This window comes from Epinephelus fuscoguttatus, linkage group LG3, assembly GCF_011397635.1.
Source record: "Epinephelus fuscoguttatus linkage group LG3, E.fuscoguttatus.final_Chr_v1".
In the NCBI taxonomy this organism is placed as follows: Eukaryota; Metazoa; Chordata; class Actinopteri; order Perciformes; family Serranidae; genus Epinephelus; species Epinephelus fuscoguttatus.
The window spans coordinates 30,301,533-30,321,931 of record NC_064754.1 but is presented as its reverse complement, the minus strand read 5'-3'; the positions used below and the strand labels follow the sequence as shown (position 1 = coordinate 30,321,931).

General features: G+C 41.8%; 2 protein-coding genes across 6 annotated transcripts; one reads left to right on the top strand and one right to left on the bottom strand.

Moving 5' to 3' along the window:
* Nucleotides 1–649: 649 nt before the first annotated feature.
* rln3b (relaxin 3b) lies at nt 650–1,530 on the bottom strand. Its single transcript, XM_049571607.1, has 2 exons — nt 1,228–1,530; nt 650–1,112 (listed from the first exon to the last, which is right to left on the bottom strand). Exons 1-2 carry the CDS (start codon nt 1,400–1,402, stop codon nt 847–849), a joined length of 441 nt encoding a protein of 146 aa, XP_049427564.1. The 5' UTR covers nt 1,403–1,530; the 3' UTR covers nt 650–846.
* A 2,154-nt stretch (nt 1,531–3,684) lies between these two features.
* Nucleotides 3,685–20,277, top strand: rfx1b (regulatory factor X, 1b (influences HLA class II expression)). Of its 5 annotated transcripts, none has more exons than XM_049571899.1 (18): nt 3,685–3,829; nt 4,938–5,310; nt 8,953–9,050; nt 9,172–9,261; nt 11,078–11,151; nt 11,998–12,310; nt 12,410–12,591; nt 12,677–12,796; nt 12,915–13,036; nt 13,170–13,288; nt 14,848–14,951; nt 15,057–15,208; nt 15,406–15,503; nt 16,497–16,646; nt 16,749–16,960; nt 18,067–18,220; nt 18,309–18,354; nt 18,436–20,277. In XM_049571899.1, exons 2-18 carry the CDS (start codon nt 4,965–4,967, stop codon nt 18,603–18,605), a joined length of 2,550 nt encoding a protein of 849 aa, XP_049427856.1. In that variant the 5' UTR covers nt 3,685–3,829; nt 4,938–4,964; the 3' UTR covers nt 18,606–20,277. The 5 variants fall into 5 exon arrangements, with proteins under 5 accessions (XP_049427856.1, XP_049427853.1, XP_049427854.1 ...); XM_049571896.1 differs by having other exon boundaries at nt 18,433–20,277; XM_049571897.1 differs by having other exon boundaries at nt 3,685–3,837; nt 18,433–20,277.
* The last annotated feature ends 122 nt before the right edge of the window (nt 20,278–20,399 follow it).

The window sequence follows — 20,399 nt, the reverse complement described above, 5'->3', positions numbered from 1 at the left end:
ACTGTATAAGTGAATTGCATGAACTGCTACAGGGCGTGGACACACTAACATGAACACCACCAGTGCCAGCTAACAGCAACATACAACATACTGCAATCAGTTTTAATTACAGTATGTCTCAACTAGACTGTGATGATTAATCTCTGATAGGAAGGTGAGCTAATTCCCATGAACACACTGATAAACAACCAAAGTCCAACAGTATAGGCTTCACAGAGACAGTATGTGGCTGGTCCATTGTACTCAGTGGTGTAGTGGTAGTTGATGAGGTTGGTGTACTACCAGGTAGATGGATAGATAACCAAGGAGAAAGTGGGTACACTCTCTTATATATATTTCAATGGCTTTTTGATGAATACTATTCACTACACCACCACAGTGCTTTGTAAATCAGTGAGTAAATAATCATGTAGCGTCTTACTCTGGTAAAATCATTGAAAGCAGCTCTCATTCAGGGAATATGAGGACATTCTGTGTTCATAGTCACCATCACTTCCTTTCATTTCGAAATCCTTGACAAAATTGTTTTTCTGAAACAGGGCTTTAGAAAAGTGGAAGTGCTCCAGCCGCATGAAATATCATTTTAGTATCTTTCACAAGAGGAACAGAGACTTTCATACCAACTACATAAAGCTTTATTAAACATAGTTGTCAACATGTGATAATCACAGAAAACACATCTTGAGTACATATTTACATTCCTGTATCAGCTGTCAACACATGGATGGTGATGGATAGGACATAGAGTTTTAAGAATTCTACGTGTGAACAAATAAAGGAATCACATAGTATAGAATAGAGCTCTGCATTAGTGACAGGACAAGACACATGTTAAGGAAACAAGGTTCAGCACAGGGAGCTGATTTCACTCTTGCTACAGCCCCACTTGCAGCAGGCATTGGACAGTCCAACCACTACATCCCGTCCTTTCCTGTCTGTACTCCGTAGAGCCTCCAGCACCTCCTCTGAGATTGGTGAGCGAGCCGAGCGGCCGAATCCAGCAGCCACAGATTCTTCATTCAATGTCTGATCTCTCCACGTTTGGGCCTCTGCAGGATCCTGCTTACCGGAAAGTTGAGGGATGGGATTCATGTTCCATGGGTCAAAGGCTTCTACTCCCATAAGAAATTACAAAAAGCAAGGGAAAATCTCTTAATATTACTGTTTGACTCCAGGAAAACATGGTACATCATACAAAAGTATCCATAGTCTCATACACACTCTTACCTGAGTCTCCTATGCTTCTCCTCCAGCGAGAACCACCGCAGGTAAAGATGACAGCTCGTATGAACTCTCTTCCACACAGTTTCACCCCATAGAAAGAGGGATGACCGTCAGTCGACTGTACCCTGCTTACTAGTGCCACCAACAAGCCAAAGGTCAAGAGTGCTGCCTTCCACATGGTAAGAGTCAAAGAATGCTCTAAGTGTCTAAAAGGATTCTTGAGGTGTTTGCTTTGTGTTTTCTTTCTGGACAGCTCCCACCTTATATAGGCCTCAGCATCTCAGAGAAGGAGCTCAACTCACCTCCACTCTCCGTCACACCTAGAGATAAGACCGGAGACCTTTAGGGGCAACAATAGGCTACACATCGAGAAAATGAAAAGATGTGATAAAGTAGCAAATGATGCCAGAGGTGATGTCAACAGAGCTCTTGGCTTTCTAATCACCTGTGACCTTTTGCTGGCCTTTTTGTCCCTTACATCAGTTGGGCTGGGCTGTGTGTCACCACACTATCTGCTATCTGCTCTGCTGTGCATTGGATGGAGATCACTATCCATTCACCTCAAAGATAACTAGGGTGCTAAACATTGATGTTCACTACAAGTGGCACACACAGGCACACCAAGCAAAGATAACAGAAGCCAATGGGTGATACTACTGTGACTCAAATCTATTGTCAACTCTGTGATGCGCAGTGTTACAACGTGTATGTTCTCAGAAACCCCACTCACCAGAATTCCACCAGATTCCATCCTTTTTGTGAGTCCATAAATTTAGTGTTTTAATGGTTTTGGCCATTAATGGAGATGTAGAATGGCAACCTCCAAACATCAGATATATATGTCAAATGCTTTGGCTTTGGAATAGACTTGTGAAGATGTCTGATGAAAGACTCCCATGGGCCAGTGAGTTAAAATCCTTATTTTATTTGAACAGCATGTTATTTATATTCCAAAACAGGTTTCTAAAGTTCCTCATGTATGGAGAAAAATGGTCTGTTTATGTGTGGTATAAACCAAAATTACAACCAGACTGTAGCTCCAATACAGAGCCTTACGGAAAGTATAATTTAAAAAATAGACAAAGATCCTTATGTGCCTAGTTACGCTCAGGAACATTACCATTAGCCTTATAGACCAGTAGGCTTAATGCCACTCCAGAGGGGGACAGACTTTGTTTGCTGTGCAACATAGGTGATATTGAGAATGGAGTTCATTTTTTGTTTTACTGTCTCACATATGAAGACATACGAGATTGTTTGTTATTAATGAAGGTGAGAGGGTGGTGCAATAAGGTGCAGGCATGTCAAATAATTTGTTAAACACTGGGGGAGGGACTTATGTTTTTTATTTTGCACTTAGCGGAGTGGCATACAAATATAAATGGCTGTATTTTGTATTTATTTTAGCAACAATGTCAGGGTTTGGAGTGTTTTCTTTAAAAATTGCCAAAATCATACCATTTATCTCAGAATAATTGTAAAAACAGAAATAATTGTCGGATTTTGAAATTTCCAATGATCCTTGGACACATCATGTCAATAAATGCTTCTGTCAGAAAAAAACAACCAAATCTGAGCTTGAAATAGTGATATTTGTTTGAAATCACTTGATTCTATGTCTCATTTAAAATTTTGCCAAAAAATAAACTGTTCGAACGAACTAACCAGTATGCATGACGATTGTGGAAAAACAAGGCTTTTTGTTAACTTCAGGATTTTGTCTTCAACTCCTTACTTTCAAACATCAAAGAGTAAGTCTTAAAAATCTAACAAGTAATTTATGATAGAGGGAGTGTCCTGCATATTCTGTCAGTCTCAGGGAGGCTCAAAGAAAAATATTTGTTGCCTTTGAAAGGATAAAAAAAGTGACACCCCAGCCAACCTCCTCTGATAAGTACAGAACAGTTCCTAAGGGATGCACTTTTCAGTAAAATGACCTCCATTTATGTTGATTTCTTTTGGTTGATCACCATTGGTTTGCTGGGCCTTGGATAAAAAGAAAAGTATTTAATTTGGGGACTGGGCAGTAAGATAACATGTACTTTGGATTGATCACTGCAACGATATGGTGTCTTGTAAACTCATGAGGGTTGGGCACACGGTTCTCTGCATGACACAGAATAAAGAAATCAATCAATGTATATGTTGTCAACTTCAAGCCTAAATGTGCAATATTCATTATTAATATGAGACTATAGAGGGGGCGGGGATAAGTGGCGGTGTTTTATGTGCAGTGAATGAGATGAAATTCCTTCATTTTCCATCTATCTTCTTGACATTTTGAGTAATAAAACAAGTAACATTAGAAGTGGTCATTTGACGTTCGGCTGTGGTGAAAGTGATAGACAGGGACTGTCCACCAATGAGTGAGAGATTAATTTACTGACGCTACGACCACCTCCCACGTCAGCCAATCAGCATTTAGTGTAGGGCGGGGCGAAGACCAGAGGGTAGCAACAGTTGCCCCGGTGAAGGCAAGGCGCCATAGTCACGGTAGTCCTGGCGACAAGAACCAAGCAACGGGAGTCAACAACAACAACCTAGCTAAATCTAAGGAAAAAAAAACTTCAACGACTAAAAAGGACAATATTGGGATAAACTAGAGGTGAAAAAGTAAAATATCTCTGAATTACCATTTCATTATCTCCTATTGTGTACGTGTGCTTGTTTGTACAACCGTCCGCGTTAACGTGAGGTTGGTGGAACGTGTCGGTGATGAAAGTGGTTGCTAGCTTCTTTCCAAACGCAGACCGTTGTTATGGCGATGTCAGATCTTTGATAAGAGCACAAGATGGCGGGTGTGTTGTAGTGCCAATCGTACTTTTTCTGGCTCATTTGTTACAATGTTCATATTTTCTGTTATAGTTTCGTTTACGGTGAAATTTTAAGAAGACGTGTCCGGTGGCGTGTTCGTGGATTTAGTTACTGTTCAACACGAGTAACTAGCAATAGCTAATGTGTAGCTGTGTTTCACGTCACAAGTCAACGTGAGCTGCTAGCAGGGGGAAGCTATCACTCTCGCCTTCTGAACTCACTTCTAAAGCAAGCTATCCAGAATCGTTAGATACAGAAAAGCACACGAAACAGCCCACGCGACTCATCCGCGTGTGAGCTGTAAACCCTGCGGTATGAGTGTAGTGTGTTTCATAATCTTTTTGTGACTTTGAAAAAGTTTTTGCTCTGACATTGAATTCGGCAAGTCACTCCCATGAACACGGTGTGCCGGATGATCATCTGATTGTTTGCCGTGTTGGTTTATGCAGGAGTGGCTTATTTTACAGTGGGAAGGTCTAAAGTTTTGACTGACAGTGGGTTTAATGATTATTATGAGTTTATATCCAAAGGTGATATCTGGTGGCATATTTTCAAATATTTATTCAGTCATTTAGTTGCTCTATTTCACTTGAAACACCATGGTCACAGTCAGTGAAACTTGTTTTGGAAATTTTAATTAATTGCTTTATTGGTGGGTGTTTAAGATGGCAGTGTTTCATACTGGAGCAAACAGGAAAAGCCCTAGACTACTGTTATTCTCGGACAAAAGCTCTACTTCCTCCTCTGGTTTATGTTCCACGTGCACGCACACGTGTAAGCTCACACACTCTAGGTCCGTGCGTTCAAATCAGAGAGGTGAAATAACCTGCAAACAAGTGTGTTGTTATGTGTGTTTGCACCACTTTCATTAATGAGCACCGTCTCTTTTTTATCCACAGAACCAGTGCCTCAAAGCATTGGTTGCCATGGCAACTTCTGGATACTCGGAGGACCTTCAGCCTCAGCAGGCCAACGCAGTAACCATAGCAACACCTGCTGCCACCACACCCTCATCCGCCAAGACGGCACACTTCCTGTCCGAGATCCCACCGACCTCTGGAAACATTGCATCGGCGAACCAATCGGCCGCTGCCTCAAAAACAGGACAGGATGCACTTTGTTCTCAAGCGCCGCCCACCACCCAGAGCCAGAAGGCAGTGGTTCTGACGACTCCCACGCAGCACTATGTAACCCCAGAAATCCAGCATTCTGCAGTCCAGAAAAGTAATGGTCAGAGCAACTCGCCCCAGTACATCATAGTCACTGTGACAGGTGAGACACAGGGGAATGACTGACACATACCTACATAATACACACTGTGCATGTACACATAATACACATTTTCCAGCAGCAGGAGGGCATGATAGGGCATGCAGTCTGAGCGAGCTGCAGTTTGTCTCACGAGTCTGTATCTTGGGTGGAAGCAACAGGCTGGAGTCAGGTTGGAGACCGGCAGTTTGTCTGGCACATAGTGACGGCTTCCAGTTATCAGTACAGAGCAGAGGTGGTTATAAATGTTTGTTTATACATCTTTAAAATGATGAGAAATGCTCGTCATTTAAGTGCCAGGGTCCATCACGATCTCTTGATGGTTAAATCAAAGTGGTGTCCAACAGTGCTGAAGCAATTAATCCGTTAGTTTATTGACAGAAATTTCTCAACAACTTTGATAGTGGAGTGATTGTTTAAGTCATTTATGAAAGAATAAACCCAGATATTTGCTGGTTCAGGGTTTTAGTAGTTAGGATTTTCTGCTTTCCTGTTTTGCATCATTGCAAATTAAATATCTTTAGGGATCTTTGTACTGTTGGTGTGACTTCACTAATGAACTGGATAATGCCACTGCGGGCTCTACTAAATCGAAATAGATTTTTTTGCACTATTTTCATAAAATTTTATAGAGTAAACAATTATTCAGTTGATGTTTTTTACTTGATGAATAACTAGCACCAGTAATCAGTAATCAAAATTAGAGTATCTTCTCTATAGTAGTTGATCCAGGTCATAATTTTAGCCCCTAAATACACAAGTGCACAGCCAATTTCTGATCTTTATTCCAAGCCTAGATTTCACTTCACAGAAACACGTTTGAGTGCTATCAACAGACATTTTGGGAACCTTCCGACTGAATTTTGATATAACTATTTGCAGTTACTACTTATGAAGATGATGTTTGTTATTTCAGTGTTTCTCGGTCATGAAGGCTGCAGGCTTTCAGCCTCACAGAGTTGCATTCCATTTTTATAACAGTCTAATTAGATGGCTTGAAAGAGATCTAAGACCCACCTTGATCGAAAAACCCCTGATGTAGTTTGCCTGTCTGGTTAGATGGTGCATACATTATGAGGACAAAATAAGCTGATGGACTTGGTTGCTAGGCTGCGTAGTCCCAAATGTGGGAGCGTGGATGGTTGATGGATAGAACCTGACTTCACTTCTGCTCTTCTGCTTTTGCTCTTATAGAGTCTGTGATATAATGTCGTTGTTGTTGTTTTCAATTATATTTCATCAACATGGCTTTGAGTGTGCAAGCCAGTCTCAATGGTAGCTAAATGTGTTCATACAAGGCTCTAGACCATTTCCATGTAGTAGTTCAAATTCATTTAGATGAATGCTTTTTCAAACTGTGTCATGCATTAAAAAAATTCTCAGCCGTACTGAGTTTCGTCAGTATTTTTAAAATATGGTTTTAACTAGCGGAAATGAGAGAATCGACCCCAACACCGGTGTCTATCTGTAAGTTTATTTTAGGGATGTCTATTAGTAGATCTTTTTGCCTGCTGGTATCAAGTAACACTTTGCACTTTCACCCAGAGTCAGACTCACAGGCCTCAGGCTTGTCTCACTCTCGTGAAGTAGAACTGAGGTAACTGAATAACTGTGCTTATTAAAAAGCTGGCATTCACTCATATCTACAGACTGCAGTAAAAAGACCTGGGCTCTTACTTTGTATTGTGCTTCATAAAAGAGGGTACACTTAAGCTATTGTGATTTTTTGTTTCTCTTTATCCATATTTATGAAAGCAGGCTAAAGTGATGTCTTTAAAGACATCCAGTGAATACAGTATAACTATACACAAGGGTTTAATACGGTATCATGTAACATAGAAAGGGAAAATTGTTTTTCTGTTCAGCTGGGACTTCATACTATCAATAACTGTTTTAAATATAAATACATTTTGCGGGATTGTGTAGAAGCAGGCTGTTGAAAGTAGCTCGCTAGATTTGATATCTTATTGATCAGTCAGTTGATTATTTCCCCATAGAAATCTTAAGACTGCTTTTTTTTGGCTCCTTTAACCAACAAATATTTGATATTTTTCTGTTTTTAATGTAGAGGCGATTGAAAAAGTAATAGTTTCATTTTTTTGTCGATCACACAGGGGTGTCCGCAGGTCCTTAAAAATTTAAATTATGCAAGCATTAGGCCTTGAAGTGATTAAATTGTCCTAAATTGAAATTTGTGAGGTACTAATCACAACAAACATTTTATCTAATTTCATTTATCCATCTTTTTTTGTCAAGATGAGTCAAGCTTTTCTGCATAAAATTCCACAGTTCTTATGGTGTAAATCATAAATGCTGCCACTGGACCAAATACTGTCTTTTTAATTATACTTTTGCTTACGTTGCGGCAAAATATAGATTAACTTTACTCACCTTAATAACCATATTCCTTCATAAAACCTACCTCTGCACAGGACCACATGTACAGTAATTAGCTGTATACTTTACTGCAATTCTTAAATAAGAAAAAGATCATTTGTCCAAACTTTATCTTAAATTTGATTAAAATGATTTTGAAAAAGTCTTAAAAGCATTAAATTTGAGTGTTTGGTACCGGTAGACACCCTTTTAACTTATCAATAAATTGACTATAATTGTAAGTGCTGCCTATATCACATGATGAAAACTGTAAAACTTGTAAACCTGTGCTAAATGTGTCTGTTTTATTGACAACATTTGGTTGGTTGTCATGTTGGCACGCCCCAGAGTTCTGTATTCTGGTCCTAGCTGCAGTTGTCAGAATTTGGTAAAACTAATCAGAACCATGGACCAGAATGGCTTGCATTATAAGAGACTGCCTTCATTATTTTATCCAGTCAGCACCCTCATTAGGCATTTCCCCCTCAAATGCATTAATTTAGGTATAAAAGTTGCCACCAGATAGCTTAGTTTATTTAGCTAGAAGCCCATGGGAATCACCATGTAACCTCTAACAATAAGTATTCTTTGCTCTTGAATTATGTCATGAGAGAAATTTAAAGTTGCTCAAACAAAAAGTTATTAACTTTCCAAACTGCCAGTTACATCTCATTTTAGATCTCATTTTACATCACATATTATAATGAAAAATTAGATTGAGTGGTGGGCTGTGCAGAGTCGTGCTAACTCAAGTGTAACTTTGGGTATGTTTACAGTTAAAGCTGGTTGAAGTAACAGTGAGAGCAGGGCAGTGCAAAAACAGTTAAAGTAAAATGTTTTCTCACCTGAAGGGTATAAGGAAGTGAATATTACCCACTCCTCCGCCCACCCTCCATCCTCTGTTTCCTCCTTCCATCCATCATCCCTCGTGTATCTCTCATTTCCCTCTCTCATTTGATCTGCATGTTTACAAGATGGAGTGATTTCTCCCTCCATCTGGGAGATTAGCTGTCCAAGGCTGTCCTTCTGCATGCAAGATATAAGGATGAAAGCAGAGATGGACAGACACATTCTCTCTCATCCCGTCTATCAGTCTCTCCTCAGCTGAGCAAAAACAGTAAACTTAGTTGCAGGATGTTCTGCGGTGGCTGTTATTATGATTTGGAAGCAGTATGTCGTGAGTACTGAACTTGTGGTGACGGTGGCTGGCTTTTCTGTTGAAATTTGTTCCATCATCTGATTAAAGTTCTCTCCCTCTACCATTTCTAGAGGGCTCTGTTCACTCCAATGACAGTCTGTCAGACTCCAGCCCACCTGCCCCAGGTGTTCCTACTCAGGTGGTCCAACCAGTGCAGACCACCCAACAGGTAAGATGCACACATATACACAAACACTATTAATTTACCGTTTGACTACGGAGCAGCGAGTCACAACAAACGGTTGAGCACCCATGGTTCCATCTGACACTGTGGCTTTACCCACCTGCAGAGGTCAGTGTTGCAAGCGGTCTCGCAGGCAGCCAAGAGGATTCAGGCTGGCCACATCAACAACCTACAGTCTGTGCACATTAACCAGGAGGTAAACAGACATACAAACCATTTCCTCTTATCATGAGGTAATTGTGACGTATCAAGGTAATTTAATCATGCATGTCTTAGTAATGGCTTTGTCCAGTGTCCAAAGATAGAAAGAGAGGGATGTAGGAGAGAAAGCCCTTAGTGCCCTTTAGATGAAACAAGTAATTCCCCACCTGCTTTGCATGTCTTTTCACCTCCAACACCACTGCCTCCAGGGGCTGTCTGAGATGTACCTAAACACTGAACTCTGCAGGTCATGCTGTGTACGGGTGTCAATGAATGATGAGGATTTTTTTTGGACCACCACTTACATTCATCTGTAATGGCAGACTACTAACCCCGCTACCTCTTTGTTTTCCTCGTTGTATTCCTTAAAACCCACCCTTAAACTGTCACGTCTACCAAGAAATGCTCTCAACAACTTAGCTTCTATTTATGTCTGAATATAATAATACAGTAATGATTGTGAGCTGTCAAACAGGTTTCAGACATTGTGCCTGCTCGACTCCTCTGAACAAAAACCCTTTTGACACAGTTATGGAGCACAGCATTCTTTATTCAGTAGGACGACACGATGTGGTGTGAATAGTATTAAAAGAAAAATGGTAGCTATTTCTCATTTTTTCCAGTCTTGCTGTTTGTTTAAAGCCTCTAGTGAAGCTCTAATATGTGATTTTATATTAACAATGTATGTTGACACTTGTAGCTGCTTGTTATGAACCCACAGAGAATTGATGCCCAGCTCTGCAGTACATCTCAGAGTCCTGCAGCGGTCTGATTTGCTCTTGAAACATAACCACAACGTGCAACACTGCACCTGCCCCGCCACTCGCACATATAACCAATTACTTCTGCAACCTGACCCGACCCAAGCTGCCTACACAGCTTGGTGTATGACCCAAAACCAAAAAACGCATAAAAACCATGCTCTCCTTAAATTTTTAAATGATCATTTTGCAACATTTAATTCATGTGAAACTGAGATAATGTATTTTAAAACGAATGTAATTCAAGAAATACAATTTTAATGAATATTTTTTGCTTATTCTCATAATGTTAAGCAGCACATCTCCACAGTTACCATGCCTGTTAGTAACGCACCTGATGAAAGCGGCTCTCATATCCCAGTTGGTGCAGAAGACAGATCTGACTCACAGAGACAGCAGTCAGAGGATTAAAGTGTTAAAACATTGAATTATTACTACATTCATTATTTTGTTGTGTATTTATTGTCCAATTCCCACAATCCGACCCATATGTTGTTTGTTTCACCCAGAACCAAATCCAGACATACAATTAAGACAAAATACCACCTGCCAATCACCTTTTTTGAAGGTCACCTGCCAGGTACCAGACCTGATGCAGGACTCTTGTTCACCTCACTTTTATGGCACGTTTTAGCATCATTCAGTTTATTGTTTGGGTTTTTACAGCTTCCACCTTCACTTTTTGGGTTCATTCTCATCTCTCTGAATGCATGATATATTTCCAGTCGCAGCAGCAGGCGGCTGTTCTCACCCAGAAAGCTCTAAAAACCCATTAACTTGCACATAATGACACAGAGGCAACTAGTGACTTACTGGTGAACAGCTTAAGAGTTGATGCAGACCAAAACAGAGCTAAAAGGAGAGTGAATATTGAATGCCAATGATGCGCCATGCTCCTGGATGTGTAATAGACAATTGTTTGCTAACACTTTTGCCATAACTTCATATGGTCCAATATGTCAATATTGTGTTTACAGTTTGTGCTGCCTCCAAGTGACCAAATAAAATCAGTGAATGCTGCTTCAAGTCTCCTGTTTGCTTGTTGTCCAGGTGGAGCATGTTTACTCTGGCCAGGTGCAGTATGTGGACGGAGGAGGAGACACGACTTTTACCACGTCCACCATGTGAGTAGAAAGGAGCTTGCTCTGTGTGCATGTTGACAACTTTCCTGGGGCCAGGTTTATCAACCCAGCTGAGTACTAGTCTAAGATTTAGACTGGTTTAAGAATGTCAGGTAAGACAGACCTAATTTTAGGTGGGAAAGGTAGCCACTTCTGTCCCTGCATAGGTAAGCCATGGAGAAAAAGGATAAGAACACTGTGCAGAGCAAGAATCTCTTAGAACAATTTGACTTTCTACTTGTTCTGCTAAAGACCCAATTACTCCAGTTAAAGTTAATGGTAACACTGTTGACATATTGGTGGATAGTGGTGCCCCCTTTTGAGCCGTAAGAGCTAATGAACAACAACATATAACAACATCCAGTTTTGTTACCACTCTGGGGGTCACAGGTGTTCCTGTTGAAGAGCCATTCTCACGAACATCTATTTTAACAGTTGAAGGTTCAGATCAGATGTGCAACATTTATTTTCAGTCTCTGAGAAGAGCCAACTTGATTTGATAGGAAGAGATTTGCTGTGTAAACTACATGCTACCATTCAGTGTAGCTCCAATAGACAGTATTAAACCATCCCTGATGACAGAGCTATACAAGAAGTTAGGTTCCTTTAGTCCACTGTTGATTGTTTATATATCTGGACATTGCCACATTTCATTATATTTCAATATAGTCAAATTGCTTTACAACATTAGTCACAACACTCACAGGGAAGCTTACTGCAAAGGGTAAATTTAAGTGTCAGTAGGAAGTCTGACTTAAAGTTATGTTTAAAACAACAAAGACTACATCACACATCTGTGCCTGTTGTACATTTTTAATTTCTGTGTGTGTCTTGTCTTTTTCTGTCCAGTCGATCGAACAACTACCCTTTCTCCGACTCGCCCCTCTACTCCCAGACCCCTCCCACCTCCTCCTCCTCCTACTATGAGGCCACGCCCAGCACCGAGTCAGATATCACCGGCTCTGTGACCTCGCAGCCTGTTACTGTGGCAACAGCAGGAGCCAATAGTGGAGGAGCTGCTGCGGGTGGAGGGGGCTACGTCATTCAAGGAGGTTATGTGTTAGGAGGAGGAGGAGCAGCAGTAGCAAGTGGAGGTGGAGGAGGAGGAGGAGGAGGAGCACAGAGTTACTCCAGCCCTAACTCTCGTGCCCCACCTGCTACTGTGAGTACTCGTGTTCAAAGTGAACACTGTATTGGGTTACATTCTATGATATGAAAGTGAGAAATAACATGAAATTCTGCGACCGTCAATCTTCCCCAGGTGCAGTGGCTGTGTGACAACTACGAGGGGGCGGAGGGGGTGAGCTTACCACGCTGCACCCTCTATTACCACTACCTGCTGCACTGCCAGGAGCAGAAACTAGAACCTGTTAATGCTGCATCCTTCGGTAAACTCATCAGGTCTGTCTTCATGGGGCTACGCACACGACGATTAGGGACAAGGTATATACACACGCACATAGACACACACACGTACATTGATTTTGCCAGATGAGGGCATTGTCATAACTCTTCATGTGTGTTTCAGAGGGAACTCTAAGTACCACTACTATGGTCTGAGGATCAAATCTGGCTCCCCGCTGCTCAGACTGATGGATGAACAACAGCACATGGCGATGAGGCAGCAGCCTTTCTCACAGAAAAACAGGTATCCACACGGGGCTGATTGCTGGTGTCCTGATGTTCACGATATTACTGCAGTCTGTTTTAAGTGCTCTAATTGCAGCATAAGCTTTGTTTTGATTGATGGGCACTTTGTCCAATAGGATAAAGCCACTACAGAAGGCACAGGGGATCACTAATGGGACATCAGGTGGGATGGGTCAGCAGCAGGCGGCAGCACTCTGTGATATTTCGGCGCAGGTGCAACAGTATCAGCAGTTTCTGGGTGAGCAACACTTGCACTCTGAAAAATGTTTACCTTTTTTTTTTCCAGCAGTACATTAACAAATGAATACTTTCAACCTGTGTTCTTGGTAATCCCCTATACAAGCTATGAACAGCTGCTTTCTCTTGTTCAGAGGCATCACGGCCGCTGCCAGACTTTGTTGACATTGATGTGCAAGATCGAACCCTGCCTGACGGGATCCTTTTAGAACACCTCAAGGCCTTCCAGAATCTCTACAGAGAACACTGTGAGGTAGGCAGTCACGGATACAGACACGTCATGCACAATAGGGCTGCTCGATTATGGCAAAAATCAAAATCACAGATATTTTGGTCAACATTAAAATTACATTTATTAAACCTGATGAGTCATTGACATTTGAAACATCGTGCATTTATTGAACTTGGGGAAAAAAAGTATTTCTAACAGAGGCTTTTCTTGAACTTTGAATGTAATTCAACTATAGGTGGCTCATTGGACGTAATTCTGACTGTAACAGTTAAAGCACTCATATACTGGCATGTTGGAATAAAAACAAATGACAAAAATGTCAGTAATTTAATGTAGTTCTTCATTGCAAGACTCTGACCTGTTGATAATAGCAAACCTGTAGCTTGCACTCCTTCATACAGAGCAGGCACAACAAACTGATTGAAATGCACACATGACGGCATGTTGTAGCTCAAGCACTTAGACCGTATGCCGTAATTCGTTTTTTTCTACGACGCACAGTATGTTTGAGTGTGGTTAGATATCCTCAGCAAGTAGCACTCTGCAGCATTAGTCAATACTTTTACAGCCAAGCTGAGAGTTCTTCCTCATAACTTAAAGGGATATTTCACCATTTTCAACCAGCTTTACATTATAACAATATGGGTAGTATGTGTAAATGAGCAGTGATAAACTTCCCTCCTTCTAACCCGTGCCTAGATCTCCCTGCTCTCCTCCCAGCAAAACATCAGTTATAAACCAAGATTCTGTTACTGTGTTACCGATTTCTCGTCTCGAATGTTTTCAGAAACATATTTAAGCTTACTGTTTAACTGTAATAGAGATCGTTTGTTACCAGCCCACCACCACTGCATTATGTCACCTACCAGCAGGAGAATTTATTGGACCGTTGAGGTGCAGTGCATCCTGGTAATTGTACCATTTTAATATGCACCTTTTGAGCAAAAGCAAATGCCACAGCACTTTTCTCTGTTTTCTCTGGTCATGGAGTGCCAATTCTAAAAGTATTTGTGTCTTTCTGCTGCATAGACAGCCTAGTTTTATGAAAAGGCCATCTTTCCACCAGTGAAATATTTCTTAAATGAGAGCACATCTGCAGTAGTTGTAGTAGCAGTGTTATTTCCAGGAATAAAGTCACTAGAGGGTCTGAAAAGTCACAAAATCTAGCAAGAAAACATCGCTTTAAGAGAAAGTGGTATGCCAAATTTATAACGCAAGACAAAACAAGAGCATCATCTCAAAACAGAATGCGGCGTAATAGCTGCTCCACCTTGATTATTTTGTTTTCATAATTATTGGAAGCCAAAACGGTAATTGGAAAATAAAGTTAAATTAATTGCCCAGCACCAATGCACACTGATGTTAACTTTGTTCTTTGCCCTTGATGTAGACACTGTTGAAACCCAGATTTAATATCAGGTGGCTATATGTTGTCAAAGTTGAAGTGACATTGTTGTATAGCACAGAAGTGTTACATGTTAAGAAAAACATTCTTTACTATCAAAATGTAAAGCAATCACGATGCCAGAAGTGTGGAGACGGTTTAGACACCCCTGTGGTGTTCTGTGTGATCCCTACAGGCCATTCTGGACGTGATGGTCAACCTTCAGTTCACCCTCGTGGAGACGCTGTGGAAATCCTTCTGGAGGTTCAGCCAGAGCAGTGACACAGAATCGCTCAACCTGTAAGTGTCATTAATACACTCAGGCAATCTGATGAAAGAAATACCAGCACATGTCTCATCCAGTGCTGTAACTGAGTGTGGATGGTCCGTCCTCTCCACCTCTAGGCACAATGAGTCTGAGAAGCGTCTGCCCAAATCGTGCCTGGTGGTGCTGTGTAAGTATGAGCCAGTGCTGCGCTGGACGAAAGAGTGCGACAACCTGCTCTACCAGACTCTGGTGGAGATCCTCATCCCTGATGTACTGAGACCCATCCCCAGTAAGTTAATAAAGCCATAATGGGTCTTAGGTACAAAACTGTTCAGTGAGAAAATCAAAACTAATTGACAGATTTACAGCATGCAGGTCTCAATCTGAGGTTTTACCTACCTACACACCTGCGTGTTGAAATATAAATGTAAACCTTTTTCTCCCTATCTCTTTCTCCTCTCCACATCACCACCACCCCTCCCTCAGGTGCCTTAACTCAGGCCATCCGCAACTTTGCCAAGAGTCTTGAGAACTGGTTGACAGGCGCCATGATGAACATCCCAGAGGAGATGGTTCGCATAAAGGTATGTGAGCTTTGCATCTGTTTTTAGATCTTTCTGTTTCATACCTTTACATGGTCAGATGTAAACTGTCCAGATGATGTCTAGATCCTGTTCAGACAGTTCCCACCTGGCATGGCAATCATCTTAAACATCTCCTGCTTTGTGACTGCTTTCTCATTATATTTGATGGGATCTCACTGTAGCTTGGTGAAACATGTTGTTGTATGCACTCTCACATTTTCAGTGCTGTTCTCCCATAATTGGAAAACCCAGGAGGCACTTTACAGTCCCTGCAGGATTTTTTGAGGTTGTTGCGGTTTGAAATGCCTGATTTCACAGCAGCTTTTCTAAAAAAATTTGATGCATTTTGCAGTGAATATAGGCGGGGTTTTTTACAGTGTAATTGCTGGGGCAGATGAACACTGAAAAAAGTAGTTGCCATACTATCTCGGATCCAGAGCCTGCTATTATGAGCAGTTTGTGTTTCCCACAGAATGAGAATCTATTCGTGATGGTGGGTGGGGGCTGACAGCTGATCAGCGACGATCTGCTGCCATTCAATGCAGCACTGAGAGACCATCTCCATGAGCCGCTCTGCTCCTGCTCTGTCTGTCTAGTTAGCACCAGCTAATGCAGCAGCGACTAATATTCAACACCAAGCCATTAAATGGTTCCAGCAACCTCACACTGACACCAAAATGGCTCAACTCTGTTCTTAAATCCACCAATAATTGTTGGGTAACATTAGCTGTGTGATGCTAACAGTTAGCCCAGCTCTTCAGTGAAATCAGATTTTACCCATTATAAATAGACAGATTTGCAGTGAAGTTGTGGTGATTGGACAAAATTTCTAGGTGCACAAAATGCACAGGGTTGGTTGATAAATGTTGCCATCACAACATCCTGCAGGGACTGACTTAAAAACTGAGTGTGAACAGGGCCGTATAGTGCCTTCCCTCTGACATGCACCATCTTATTATAGCCATAATCCTTTCTCCTCCGTCTGTCCTTCAGGTGGTGTGTGTGGGCTCCTTCTCCCAGACACTTCGCCGCTATACCAGCCTGAACCACCTGGCCCAAGCAGCCCGCGCTGTCCTGCAGAACTCAGCACAGATCAACCAGATGCTCTCAGACCTCAACAGGGTTGATTTCACTAACGTACAGGTTTGTTCCACTGTCTCCCACCTCCCATCTCTTACTGCACATTAGTGTTTTATGTGAAATAGAGCAGAACTCTGACACAATCCAGCTGTGTCCCCCCCTCAGGAGCAGGCATCCTGGGTATGTCAGTGTGAAGACCGTGTGGTGCAGCGACTGGAGCAAGATTTTAAAATGACTCTGCAGCAGCAAAACTCTCTGGAGCAGTGGGCCACCTGGCTGGACAGTGTTGTCTCTCAGGCCCTAAAGCCCTACGAGCACAACCCTGTCGCTCTACCAAAGGCCGCCAAGGTCTTTCTGCTCAACTGGTCCTTCTATAGGTGAGGGGAAGAAAATAAAACGTGATGTATATAAATATCTGATTTTATGTCAAAGATAATTAAGCAATACCACATGAGAGGGAGTGCTGTTTGTACTGAATATCATCTCGGCTGTGATCTGGTGATGACAGTCAGTACAGCATGACCTCGAGTGTGATAACAGTTCTACAATCACCATCTATCAGTTAACAGTAATAAGGGACAACAGATTATGATTTCTTTGTTTATTTAAGCATTTCATTTCACAAATAACTCCACAGCTGATGGGACTGAACTGCTGCCTAGCATGCATAAACACTCCTGCACATTAGCATTAACTAGCTGCTGTGTGTAAGCTTGGTCTTTAGTCAATCCTAATACATGGTAGAACACTCAACACTTGATTAGTGTCACTTGACAGAAATCAAATAGTTTGCGTTGTTTTCATCATATGCTTCAGCGAAAGGTTTTAGTTGACTCCTGCAGAGACCCCGTACGTTTTTTTACACTACAAGTCTATTTCTGTTGCGTTTAGTGAAGCGTAATCTGGACTGAAAGCTGTTTAAATTAAACAGATATCCTGCTATTTATGTTTTTAATTTATTAACTGCATCTGCACTGATTAATCAGCTCCCAGTCCCAGAGCGGCAGACTTCCCTCACTCACTACTGTGGGCTGTGAAATGAATGAATGCATCAATAGATACAAATACTGTCGATTTCTTCCGGGGGAGCTGACATGAAAAATATTTAAGTTCAGTAAATGTCTGTTGTCAGTCAGCCTGGTGAGGGCAATTTAGCTGGCCGCTGTCCTCTCAGCTCCCCAGGAGCAGCTGCTGACAGACGGCTGCCCCAGTGGACAGAGGCAGGTTGGAGTTGGTGTTGATTGAAAGCTACCATCTCCGTGGCAACATGTGTTTATTTTTGTAGTGCTAAATTTGTTACGATCTAAAATAACGTTAGATAACAACCTGAACGTTTGAAAAGGGCTTAGAACACCTGTAAAGTGGAGTGATACGTATAGTTAAAAGTCCGAGTGCTGTTATACTCTTTATTGGCACTTATGGAATGCCTCTTATCCAATTAAATGACTTGGTATGAAATTGTCTTTATTTTCTTTCTCATCAGCTCTATGGTGATCAGGGACCTGACTCTGCGCAGTGCTGCCAGCTTTGGCTCCTTTCACCTGATCCGCCTGCTCTATGATGAGTACATGTACTACCTGATAGAACACAGGGTGGCCCAGGCTAAAGGAGTGACACCCATTGCGGTCATGGGAGAAGTATGTTTTCACTTACAGTTGCATAGTAGCAGTCAGCACTTGATGATATATGTTTATAACATGCTCCAATCCTTGCTCTGTGTTGCAGTTTGCCAGTACCATCAAAAGCCGAATCTCTCCAGACATGGAGAAAGGTAATTCCAGTGCGTTTATCCTCACATGTTTAGTTTCAAGTTATCAGGTCGCTTAATGTCAGTGCCTTTCTTCATCAGAAGAAGAAGAAGACGACGATGAAGACGAGAGTGAGGAGGAGGGCGGAGATCTCGTGCTGCAGTCCAGCTCTCTGAGCGCGGTCGACGACGACAAGGACTCGATAGAGCCGCCCGCCAAGCTGCCCAGGACGAGTTTCAACCTGCACGCTCTGTCCGACAGCACACCACCTTAGCCGCTCGCTCTTTTAACTATCACACACACATTTCACACACACCTCCGCTTTAACATCCAGTCATCCCATCCTGTCACACTGTGTACGCTTCAGGTTTGCAAAACAGGTGATGTTCGGTGTTGAGTGTGCGGTCGTCTGGTGTGTGTGCACAAGCATGTGAGAAAGCGTGAGCGCCCTTTGCCAATTTTGTACTTTTGTGCTGCCATTCTTCTTCTCTTTGCCTTCACCTGCTATTTTACAGTCCTTTCCTCGTTCCCTGTGCCTTCCCTGTTTATCCAGTGGCTAGATGCCAGTAGCCACTCCTGTCCAGCCTCAACTGTATTGTATACAGTATATATATCTATACACATATATATTCTTGATTCCCTCCTGCCCCGCCTTAACCACTGACCTGATTGCTGTGGAGAGATGAGGAGACTCCAGTGTTCTTTATTGTATTCTAAACTCGAAAATATCACTTACCTTGCCTTTAAAGCAATGACTATGCAGGGGAGCTGGACTTAAACAAACAGCACTGTCTGAAATACACATTTTTTTAATCTCAGAGTAGCATCTGGAATGATACTGCACCATGGATTTTTGTCGGCACATGGATGTTGATTGACAGCTATTTGTAGATGCCATATTTTACTTGTAATTTCTCATTAATTTGGTCAATTAACTGATAACCCTGTGCCTTTGAGAGATTTCTAGCCTGGAAAAAAAGAAGCTTGTATTCTATATATTCTGTATCGGTGGATTAATAAATGAAGTTCCTGTGAAGTAGTCTCGGTGTCGTCATGAACTTTTACTAGCTGTGAAAACTAAAAAAGATGAAATGGTGACAGTCAGTTGTGAGGAGTCGGCCCAGTTTGCATCCATCCATCCCTTTTATCTATTCATCATCCATTTGTTCTCTCAAGGTCATCATAATCTCTTTTACACATACTGGAAAGACACGCCGTGGTCTTGCAGTGCAGTGCAAGTTACTGGGCTACAGGACAAGGTCAAAGCTTACCCCACCCAATCACTTACTACACAGTATCCATGGCAACCTTTGTACCATTTAGATGTACCGGCTACAGCTATCTCAAAATTTTTGTAGTGTAAAAGTAGACGTGTATTTTCTGGGGTATCACTGTTGAACATTTTGTAGATATTCTGTACCTTTTGTGAACACTGTCATATAGCTAAACTATTTGTATGTTGTTTGACCATTATTGCCTTAAACATGTCGTGCCATGTCCACTCTCCAGATTATTGAACTATATTTTTATTGTGATGATGGACCAAGCATGTGAATATGGTGACTTTCTAGATTGGACCCTTTCCAAAGAGCGCCTGCTCAACCAGCAGCTTCTCACTTGGCATGAGCAGATGTTGATTTAATGAAGTGTTGGATGGTCTGACTACCAAGATCCCACCAAAGAGCACTAAACAGAAAACAAGGGTATATTTACTATAACTCACATGGTGAGGGCAGACTATAAAATGAAATCAACTGCGAACTGCGATGTCACTGTTATAAACATGGTGACCTGGATTCTGTCCTTAGCTTGTGCTGCTGAACCTTTTCTAAATGAGGTCCTCTTGATGTTACTCTGAAGACCTTTGTACTTAAATCTGTCATCATTGTTTGTAGCTTTATTCTGTTAACTAAAAGGATGTGATTGCTCTCAAACTTGTGCCAGAATTTTTTATTCTTCCATGGGATCACTCTAGACAATGTTGTTGGTTTCTGCACCACATCACCTACACCAGAGGTTCTGAACCATGTCCCAGATAAGACTGAGATATCCTGTCCTCTAGTCTTTA